At 34.3% G+C, this 12,237-nt stretch overlaps 1 protein-coding gene across 1 annotated transcript; it reads left to right on the top strand.

Moving 5' to 3' along the window:
* Nucleotides 1–215: 215 nt before the first annotated feature.
* Nucleotides 216–9,919, top strand: LOC138309699 (neuroligin-2-like). Its single transcript, XM_069250917.1, has 9 exons — nt 216–385; nt 1,152–1,337; nt 2,464–2,669; nt 3,342–3,507; nt 3,843–4,021; nt 5,812–5,938; nt 6,448–6,610; nt 7,033–7,214; nt 7,730–9,919. Exons 1-9 carry the CDS (start codon nt 268–270, stop codon nt 7,873–7,875), a joined length of 1,473 nt encoding a protein of 490 aa, XP_069107018.1. The 5' UTR covers nt 216–267; the 3' UTR covers nt 7,876–9,919.
* The last annotated feature ends 2,318 nt before the right edge of the window (nt 9,920–12,237 follow it).

Here is a 12,237-nt window from a genome sequence, read left to right as displayed (position 1 = left end):
TAAGGTAGGTTTGACTGTCTTTATACAGAGGTGTTGACTAAGGTAGGTTTGACTGTCTTTATACAGAGGTGTTGACTAAGGTAGGTTTGACTGTCTTTATACAGAGGTGTTGACTAAGGTAGGTTTGACTGTCTTTATACAGAGGTGTTGACTAAGGTAGGTTTGACTGTATTATCTTCTGAAATATATTGTGAATAATCATGTGTTTGATTTTGACCACAGAACACGGATGAGCCTCCTAGTAACAGTCCTAGTTTATACCCTGTAATGGTGTTTATACACGGCGGGGGTTATACACTCGGGAGCTCTCACCAGTACCCGGGGGTATTCCTGGCCGAGAGGGGTGTCGTCGTGGTAACGATCAACTATCGACTAGGTCCACTTGGTAAGTATGTCTATAGATCTGTCACCACGCTGAAGGAGTAAATATTGACTAATTTTAAGATGATCAATTTTAGGGGCTGAAGGAAGTCAAGATGGCCGTCCTGACTGTGAATATCTAAATCGATTTCTAGTTACATATAGATATATAAGTATATATATGCCAAATATTATTTGATAAACTATACTGTATATGATACTGTAAATAGGAATAATTTGGAAGTGATCATATTTTGGCTTATTTGGTGTTTGGCACAAAAGCGCCATATTTAACACACCAAAATTTGACTATTTATTAACATTAAGTATGTGGTTCTAAATCACTCATAATGAAGGCAATATTTCAAACGGCTGTCTTTGTATCGGTATGGCTTCAAATCCAATCACATCGGTGTTCCATTGTTGAGGATTTATGTGTATAGACAAAAGGGCCGCTGCGTAATGGAATACATCAAGTAAACCTTCAAAATTTTTGTCTTTGATGAAAATTTACAGATGACGTACATAGAAAAACGCCAAATTTAAACGCATCAAAATGTAACAACCTATTTTGATACAAACGCCAAAATTTTCTGACCACAAAATATCCTGTATTAAGGTAATGGACTTTTCTGAAATGAATTTGAGTTAGTGAATTTTAATGTGACATAAATATAATTAAAGGCACTGTATTTATAGAGATGAGATAAGATGCACTGTGACTTGTAGTAAGAACTAAAAATCAATTCTTTATTGAAGTTTTTCTGATAAACCATTTAATTTGTTAACAGGTTTCCTCAGCACCAATGATCGGAACTCTGCTGGAAATTATGGGATGTTTGACCAAGTGCGAGCCCTGGAATGGGTCAGAACGAATATAGAACATTTCCGTGGAAACCCGAATGTAGTTACCTTATTTGGTCAGAGCACCGGGGCCTCAAGTGTAGGTCTACATCTGTTGTCACCTCGATCGGACAGTAAGTTTGATCCCTTTTTCCTGGTACATTTAATAGGCTGCATATATTGTACAATTTAAAAAAAAAGAAGTTGAAGCATGACTGTAAGTTTTGCTATGTCTAGTACATTAATTTGTTTGGATGTTGTTGTCAATCCGCTGATGGGAAAGGAATGGCGGTCAAGAGATAAGATATCATGACATATTACCGCAAACCCTTCACATCTGAGTTGCGAGTTTGAATCCCATGTGGGGTATATTTGCCAGGTACTGACCGCTGGGTGATGGTTTGTCTCCGGGTGGTCTTACTTTCCTCCACCACCACTTTAACTTATCACATCCTTAAAACAAACAAATAATTAACGAGGAGCCAGGGACACTTCACAGTCGATCAGATAGTTTTATAAGCATTACCTGTTTATTTAGTTCTTCTTATTAATATATATATTTTTTTCCATTTCTGGATAGCATCAACCATGCTTTTCCAATTTGTATTCTCAATAACCATGGTTGATTCTGTTTACAACAGATGGTCCTGAAGGTCTGTAACAGACTTTGTTGATATATTACAAATGCTCTAAGGGATGAAGGTTAAAGTGAATAGTCGGTCAAAGGAAGGCATAAGTCGGTAAAAATGGTGTTAATATTTCCGGTATAATTTCTTATGATCTAGAAAAATACAATTTCCTGTCAAAATTGCTCTGCATGTGAAGAAGTTTATTTATATTATAGGAATCCTTAAATGTCCTCCAGGCTGGCTATGTCCATGTTGGCATTTTTACACAGCCTCGCTTTCAAAAAGTTATTTTTGAAATGTGCTAAATTTACACAGGGCATATCCATATCTTCAATGGTCAAAACTGGACAATGTAATTATAAGCAGAACTGGACTGTTGTATTGATATGTAAGGACTTTTGGAAGGCCAATGAATGCATTTAAACTGGTTTTCTTTGCTCAACTATTCACTTTAAATGATATTTGTAAATCTGTTGCTGATGCTTTGTAGTTTTGTTATTGATTTTTAATTTGAAATGACCATGGTTGTTAATAGGAAGCTAAACCAATCAAAATCATTGAAATTTGAAAATGAGTGTTCTAGAATTGCCATAAAAAAACCTCACAAAACTTGCAAACAAATTTATTGCAGAGTTGTTCCAGCGCGCCATCCTGCAGAGTGGGTCTGATCGAAGTGAATGGTCCTATATAGAGGGCTCTGACGCGGCGGAGTACGCCAAGGACCTGGCTTGGGAGTTAGGCTGTCCTACTGACGATAACTTCCGTCTCATCCAGTGTATACAGTTGTACAGGACTGCGGACGAAATCGTGAACGCGTCTGCTAAAATACCTCCCAGGGTAAGATTTACATAATGTAATACTATGAGGATGATGAAATTAGAATAAATACAGGGTTATATTATAAGACTCTTTCATATGTGGATATATTCTACCCGGAGTCACAAATGTAGTAAAACCCGAGGCTTGTCGAGGGTTTTGCAACATTTTGTGATCCGGAGGGTAGAATATCCCTATACTTCATATCCACTTATGAAAGAGTATTTTTCTTTCATACCTTGACATTTGATTGCAATTTTACAACTATAATATCCCGCCATTTGAAATAAATTCTAAGAAATCCACGGCTGAAAGTCAATTTTTCAAAAATTACATGATATTTTCAATAAAAAATCTGTTGTTTGCATTTTTTATAGTAAAACCAGTCAAGTTTGTGAAAAAAATTTAAGATCTTACCGAGGAAATAGAAATTTTGTTGACGGCACGCGGCTTTATTGCATGGGTAGCCAATCAATATAGCCTCAGGCGGCATGAGTCTATTGCCCTAGATCAGCCAGAATTACACCCTTATGAAAGAATAAATGATATAGATCTAGAGAAAAGTTAGCTGAGGCCACAGTGGCCAAGTGGTTATTGCAGCATTTGAATTGGAATAGTTCAAATGTGTCTGAGGTGTGAATAAGTTGGTGAACCAGACATTTTGTTTTAGCTTTATCATGTTATCTGTATCAGAATGGAAATGTGGGGAACCCTTGGGGGCCCACCGTGGATGGTCCTATCAATGGAGCTTTCTACTCCTTCCTGCCCGAGAGTCCAAAGTCCATGAGAGAACAGGCGTACTTCAAAAAGATCAAGATCATGGCTGGGCTCAATAAAGATGAAGGATCGTTGTTTGTTCGTAAGTAGATCTCCACAACTTTTCTGTAAATAAAGAAGTAATTAGAGATTTGCCTAGAAGTACAGTTATTGTTGAGAAGGACTTATTTTGTCTCCGAAAGGTACAACATGATTTTGTTTAGATGGATATAGGTTTTGTTTAGAAGTATGCAATTTAATCTATAGGTATATAGGTTTTCAGGCAGGATATGAATGAAAGACTTTGTCCCTATGTTGATCAAATTGAATGTTAAATCATATTATAGTATGTGTCAAATTATAAGATGATATAAAACCATGCTCATAGAAGTTTGTGTTTTATACGAGGATTGAGGATATTTGTTTTTGTTTATCCAGCGAACCTGAAGACGTTGGAAAGTGGTGTGTCCTCCACAGAGTTTGGTAACATTGTAAACGAGTTTCTGGTGAAGAGGAAGGTAGAGGACCTAACAGGTACAGGGGAGGCTGTCAAGTTCCAGTATACCTACTGGCCGGACCCACAGAACGAGTCCATGATACGCACCAGGCTCTCCGACGTAAGTTTTATAGAGAACAAGTCGATGATACATACGAGGCTCTCCGAAGTAATTTTATAGAGAACGAGTCCATGATACGCACCAGGGTCTCATAGATAGTTCATGGGGTTTCAAACAAAATGTATTTATTTAAATAATTTAGTCAAACTGTAAAAATTGTTTTTTGGGATAATAAAACCATAGATAAAAAAGTGTTTTTTTTTTTTTTTGGTTTACAAAATAGCTGGTCCTGTGGGGGCCTTTTCAATCACAGTGAAAGTTTAAATAACGTAGTTCTTCACTTTAAACAATGCTGTGTCCTTTATGATAACAGGGAGGTGTATTTTCTGTTCTATCCCATACAATCCTCCATTCCATCCTGTTGGAGCATTTCTGTCATACAAAAGAAGTATACTATGAAGAAAAAAATTCAAGAATGGCGCAAAAACCTGACGTTATTGTGATGTCACAATAGAAACATCGACATTACGTATTGATTTAGAAAAAATAATACATTGGGAAATCAGTGGAATAGTACGTTTAAGGGTATTTTATAAATAGTCTGAAAAATTAGTTATAAGCATTGATGTAACTATGAAAGAAATTTTCAAACTGTGAATCTGCGTAGCGGATTCTTACAAAAGTTTGCAAAAAAAAAGTTATTTCAAAACCCTATGCAGTTAAAAAATAGTAACATCAATGCTTAAATGAATTTTGTATCATGGAATTCATAACACAGATGTAGAATTAGAGACAAAACTTGATTTACCTGCGTATATTGTTATATTTACATTCTGAGTGTTTTGTCACTATATGAATACACTATCAATACAACGATTCTCGTGAATCGATTAGCTGATTTCAAACATTGAAATATTTCATATGAATGAAAAATAATAATAAAAAATAGTCCCCCATAATATTTTAATGTATAATCTTTAATGTGTTTTTCTTGATGTAGAATCAACTAAGGTTTACTAAGGTTTACTGTAATAAGTCAATCAAATCTTATTTTAACTATATTTCTTGTTTATCATCATTTGCAAAAAAGAGGTCGACCGGAAGGCTTGAAAATGCGACGTTGTGGAACGACTTTGTCATCTGTTCCATTAATCTCATTTCTCGTCGTATATGAGTGTCACAATTTTAAATATAATATAATATTTACAGTTTGCACTGACATGGACTCAATAACCATGTATTCTAGTATTATCATTATCAGTGTATAATGTTAGCACAACATGCGTGGCGATTCTATTGTTATGTGAATAGTCGATGTCGTAGCAACGTGAGGTCATGACCCCACTTTTGGCAGGAACATATGAATGACTCGATTCCAATCAGCTGTTCAATCAAATTCTTTGACGATGACGAGAGAGAAAAAAATATGGGTTTTTTAATAAAAAATATGCAACTGCTGCGGGAAAAAATAATATGAATTTACTTGAAAAACTGAAAATATAAGGAATAGATGTTTATTTTGTTGAGGTTATGAGGGTATAATGATAATGGAGCATGTGTAAATTATGTAACCCCGTCGAATAACCTTTCAATAATTTTTATTTTCATAAATTATTCTAATGTAGATATATGAATTGAACATATTTTTACTAATTTTCTTCTGAGGAGCACTAACACGCTCCAGGGGATATGTAGATAGCTTCTGCTATTCATAGCCGCTATGAAAATTAGAAAAATACATTCAATCCATATATATATATGTACAGCTGTCTGATATTTACAAAGTTTTATGTAGTTTTAGGGATCTGATTTGGATAGGCTATATAATACTTTATGTGATCTATCTACAGATGATGTCCGACTACATGTTTGGTACGGGGATGGACCAGGTGGTCAAAGTCCAGTCATTATACAACACCACATATGTATATGAGTTTGCCTACTACTCATGGAACGACTATCTCCCCCACTGGAGAGGTAAGTTTGACCTTAATGACCTTTATTACCTCTCCCCTCCCCGGGGTTGCTACTGGTTTAGTGTTCTATGATGCCAATTGTTAGAATATGGTAAGATATAACTGATGAGCTGTTCTTATAATGCCATCAAATTTTATGGTATCAAAACTTATTTATCGACCAGAGATATATTGTGTTTGACCAAAAATCTCATCTCATACTGTAAAAGTGGAAATGCACATGAAAAAGAAATTAATGCTTCACTTGAACCTCTTATTTTCTGTTCTTCTAAATCACATAAGAAAAGGGCCGGGTTATGGTAAATATGTGTCCTCACACAAATGGAAAACCCAACTCACAACACATGTATTTAAAGGAGTATATCAGTACATTAACAAATTGTTCCACTTTTCTGTTGAGTTCCTGAGATGCTATTCTGTACCGGTTGGACGAAGTGAAGTTTGATAAGAGCAGCAAAATTTTGTTGTACCTTTACCTGATGTATTCTATAATGTTACTTATTTTATCAGGAGTTGCCCATGGACAGGAGCTACAGTATGTGTTTGGTTTTCCCTACATCAACAAAACCTACACTGACATTTTTGGTTTGTTTCCACGACAACGTTACGACTACGCTGACAGGAACGTCAGCGAGTATATGATCAGTTTGTGGACTAATTTCTCTTCTAGTGGGTAAGTGCAGATCTGTAAACTTAAGTCCTCAAAAAAAATTTCCAGTGATTTTTGTTGTGATTGGCATAGCTGACTACATCATTGTATCGTTAAATTTTACATATGTTAAGGTATTAGCCTTCAGCCTCAGGGAATATCACCTTTTGCAGGTTTGACAATTCCTCATATTAACCTACAAAGTAGTCAATAATTGTATAATATATCGTTTTAAAATTTGAAACATTAAGCTATTTCTTTCTCCCCAAAAGAGGCAACTGATCGATGTAGATGATATTTTAAGATTGCCTATAAATAATTTCCTCTGCACAGGATAACCTCCTTAGTATATTTGACTTAGAGCTTTTCTGTGTCAAAATATGGAAAGAGAATATGGCCTCATATGTTGATAATGAAAATAAAACTGTCCATTTTTCCTTGTACAGGAACCCGACGCCCAGGACGTTTGACCTGAAGTTTTTCCGTGGTACAACCTGGGGAGAGTATAACTTATATAACCATAGCTACTTCAAGATCGGAAACTTCTCCCATAATCTCACAAATTACAGACAGTCGGAATATGGTTTCTGGAGGAAATATTTCCCAGAGATTGCAATACGACCTTATTGTAAGTCTATCTCATATTTCAGGCAGATGAATATTAAATTATTTGTTTTCTACTTCAGGTGTCTGGTTTCAACTTCCAAGATTTAAACATATTAAATGGTTCAAATAGTGTTTGCGTCTCAATTGGCAAATAGAGATCAATATAATACTCTTCATTTTGAATAATTAGAATTTGTTAACTTTGCATTCCAATTCCAAAAGGATCCAAAGAGAAAACTGGAAAATTCAATGGTGTATTTGTATTATAAGAGCAACTCAAAAAATAGAAAACACACTGCAGATTTGTTTGCAAGTGTTAATAACAGTATGCAGTTGAATCTTGTGAAGTTTACCTGTCATAGTTAACTTGTAATTAAAACTAATTTGTTATTTCTGACCACTGGAGTACCTTCGACCTTTAAAAACATCATAAATTCAACTTTAATATTCAAATATTAATTGAATTTTTACCCTAGTCCTACTGATACTGACTTATCAAGGTTTGACTATTGAATTTTTCTCCTTTTTTTTCTACAGATATAACGACATCTATACCCCAGGAGGCCGCTAAGGCAGAGTTCCAGACGGCTACCTGGTCCTTGACCTCCGCGTGTGCTCTCCTCCTCATCATACTGCTAGCTATGTGTATTGTTTTATACCGTCGGAGACCAAAAGACTACTAACGATAATTAATCTTGATTTATTAGATGTGTTGAATTACCTTTGTTACTTCATCTTCTTTCTGAATGTTTTATAAATCATTGAAAGAAAAAAAATAATGAATGCAATTTATAGGTTCATTTGTTTTGATCCTTGCATTATACATGTAACCTTATCTCAAAGTTCATTGTAAAATATGCATCATCATAAAGATTCTATGACGTTTTACATCCCCCCCCCAAGTGTTTTTTTTCTTTTTAAATTTTTAACATGTCCCTACTTAAATGTACTTATGCTTTAATTATGCAATATACGTTATTTCTCGTGCCATAATTATCCTCAAAGGAATTTCCCTCTTGATATTAAAATTTATAATAATTAATCTTTATTGAAGTGGAAAAGAAAGAAAAAACAATGTAAATGTAAAAAGGTAAAACCTGGTTTATGAAACAATCTCTGTACAAAGACCACCTGGTTCATAAGATCACTGTCTTAGGGTCTCAAAGGGAGATTATCATGATCAGAATATGACCTGTACATAAGGACCACTTCTTTGACCCTTAGGTGGTCTTTGGCTGTGTATGTTCATTAGGCAGAGCGTGTTTGTGGGTAAATATGGTAACGTTTACATACAACTCTACTAATTATATACAGGGTTACCTATGGATAATTTCTATGTGTAAACTTCATTCATTTATTATTTAATTTTATTAAATATTGACTAATTATTTACTTCCATTGTTTGCATGTCAAAAAAACTTTTACCTCAATGAAGAACAATTTCAAAAGGCACAAAAAGTGATGTCGCATGATGCACCTTATTTGATTTGCTAAAAAAATACATTTTGTATTTTCCATCTTCCACGGACATATTTCTTAAAAGTAATTAGTAATCATTTGTAAGATTTATATAGTTCAATGTTTGATAAACAAAGAAATACTTTTGTACATGCATTAACATTATCATGATTGTAAAGATTTTTTTTTTTAAAGAAAACAACTTGAATTGGTAATTGGTAAGTGGAACCATTTTATGTTTAGTCAGAGATCTTAAGATTTATTAGTATTATTTAAACATTTATTGATTTATAAGAAGTTTCAGGTGAAGAAATGTACTGCAACTAATCGTATTTACCAATTACTTTTATTTCAAGTGATATGTTAAGTTTTTCTGATGTTGTTGATCTTTAGGATCAATTTTGATGCACATTGTGTCCCTTAAAGAGTGGAAGATTTATGATGATTTTGATGTTAATATAATTAATGTTTATGTGTTTAAAAATGCACATTCCAGTGTACATATGTGTATATTTTATTTTTGGCGTTTTGTACATGAAATGAAATTAATTTACCCGATAAATTATATGTCAGGATTCACATTTTTTTGGGAAAGAGAACAGCCACCAGTTAACAATGACAAAGTGCCATCTTCAGCATCACATGTATGACACAATAAATATAAATATATAAAGTAGATTATGTCATGATCTGTGCAATGGAAATATAGATACAAGTAATTGTGCCTTGTGGATTTTTCAATAAAGTTCCCATGTCAAAAATATAATTTAGTTACATGTAAATCTTTATCAGACCAAAAATATATCTAAACGTTTGGATACGTTTGAATGACATTTTAATAAATGTAACATGTTTTAATTGCATTTCAAAGGAGTGACTGAAGTAAGAACTGGGATTTTACGATCAGTTTTATGTAATTTTCCGACCCACTTTATCGAAAAAGGTGAATAGTAATTATTGTATAAATAAATAATGCCTTTTGATGTACATTTTAAAATGAATTATATTATGTATTCAAAAGAAATTGCACAATGACACAAACCTATAGTGTGGCAGGTTTTAGTTTTGTTAGTAAACTATAATAAAACATTTTATCGTAAATAATCATTATTCATCTGTAGATTACAGAGGACATTATGTATATATTCTTTGTAAATAATCACTCGTTATGACATAATATATATTCCATCATTATCATTTCATTCAAAAAAGTTATAACTTGCATCTCATACAGTTGAACTTTGTTATATCAAAAGTGGGAGAAAAGTGAATAAAACTGAAAAGTGATAAAACTGGGTTATTGTTATATCAAAAGTGGGAGAAAAGTGATAAAACTGGGTTATTAGATTATCCTGGTAAAAAATATGCTATTATTATAATAGTGTGGTGGCAATTATTGAACCCTGAAACATTTAGATTAAGGGAAAGCTACAAAACACACTGGTAAAAGTTAAGTCTGCAAACAGATGTCCATTCCATAACCAATGAGCTCTGTTGCACATATTTACAGTGAACACAAGTTTAGTTCATCAACAAAAACCAATCAAGAAAGAAAGGCGAGATGCCGGATACCTGACAGAGAGCAGGTGGAACTTCTTTGTTCCAAAAAGATTTCATAAACATCGACGAATTCATGACGATTTCTGTAATGTGTGAATCGGATTGTCTTCTCCATACTTGTCAACCTTCATCAGACAAATTCTGCAGACATTTCAAGGTGTACCATTAAGGATTCCCAGGTTAACAAATTCAAGTTAAAAAGGTTCAACTGTATTATTCGGTTAAAATCTTTATTTTTGTATTTGGTGCAAAATTTTATTTCTGAAGATTTTTTTATCTTAATTGTTTTATATGTTTGGATAAGAATACTGTATACAGAAAGATACTATATATGTCCATTGATTCCCAGATTTCATTGTATATAGTTATATAAGTCATTGTATTCATAATGTCTAGTATCACCATTTTCTTGAAAACTTTCATCTTGTACTCTTCACAGTCTCAGATGTACTAAAAATCACTTGTGTAGCTATTATATAGATACGTGCTAATAAAGTATTGTTCGATTTTAGTGGGGAAATATATTGAACACAATTCTATGAATATATACCATCATCAGTTTTATATAAACGTAATGATTTGCTTATATTTTATATGGCAAGAATGAAAGCCTGAATTCCAAACGAGAGTGATAGAGTGAGAGAGAGAGAAAAATCTGTTTTACTGATATTTTTATGATAAAATGTCATTTAATAAAATCACAAAGAGAAATTATCATTTTCTTGTTTTTGAGGTAATATTAAAGTCATCTAACCTGAAGGGTCACAATGACTATATTCACAATGATCTATAGTCATCTTGTTCCACTTGCGGAACTCCTCAAGTGATCCTGACATGGTCCATACCAAGTGTTGTTATTTTTCGATCTGAAATCCAAGTTGGCTGCAGCAGCCGCCTGTATTAATGTATTTGTGTCTTATCTATCATTTTTTGGAATCATATCTGTATGCTATAGTTTGAATTTATTGTACCTGGACCATCCTGAATGACAACTATAGTAGGTGATTTCCAATAACCGATTTCCTGCTATTTGGGTCATTTAGACTTGCTTCAAACCGGTTTCTCAAAACACTTCATCAAAGTCTTAATACCTTCAATTTCGTCAACCTCAATGTACATCGACACTTTCTAGTGACTGGTCAATCTTCCTGATTAAGCTGTGAGGATTTTTCAGTTTTGGCAATGTGACGGTCTTATCTAGTGCTGTTGATATCCGCTGATATTGGACGTGTTCTACCATATTGTGGTAGTCATTGACAGATCGCCAGCTGTCAATCAAATCACACGTGACCTTGCATTTTGTATTGTGTGTGCTACGATGTTTGCTCCGACATTGAATAGAAACACGTGCGTTTGTGAGCGCGAGGCGTGGCTATATTACACCTGGCGATCGGTCAATTGGCAATCACCCATCAAGTCTCTGTTGGGAAGTAGCCGAAACCCTCACATTGACTTAGGCCTTGGTTTCCCTGTCTGCCGCCCTGTATCGTCGTACGATTGCACTATGCTACTCATTCATCCACATCATGTAAAGAATCACTTAGATTGAGCATCCAATAACTATTCCACTCTTTTCCTTCGAAGAATGGTGTTAACTGCAGTTTTGTAGCTCTTTTAATTCTTTTGACTTGGTATAAGATCCGAACGGTAGAGAAATCTTGATAACCGATTCTGGATTCCCTGACGAGTTGCATGGTGGTACTTGTGTGTCCAATACACTTTACAAATCCTTCCCTGAAGGTAATCGAAAGAAAAGTGAGATGCCGGATACCTGACAGAGAGCAAGTGGAACTTCTTTGTTCCAAAAAGATTTCATAAACATCAACGACTTCATGACGATTTCTGTATTGTGTGAATGGGCTTGTCTTCTGATTACTTGTCAACCTTCACCAGACACATTCTGTGGACATTTCAAGGTGTACCAATAGACTCTGGCAGTGCAGATGTGGTGTGAGCTTAACCAGCAGCAATTCTGACTTCAGAGCTGGCCGAGTTGGATCGATGCCCTCGGATTAGAGGTGACACTT

Source organism: Argopecten irradians, chromosome 15 (assembly GCF_041381155.1).
Source record: "Argopecten irradians isolate NY chromosome 15, Ai_NY, whole genome shotgun sequence".
Taxonomy (NCBI): Eukaryota; Metazoa; Mollusca; class Bivalvia; order Pectinida; family Pectinidae; genus Argopecten; species Argopecten irradians.
Note: the sequence above shows the minus strand (reverse complement) of the source record. Positions and strands in the feature narration are given on the sequence as shown.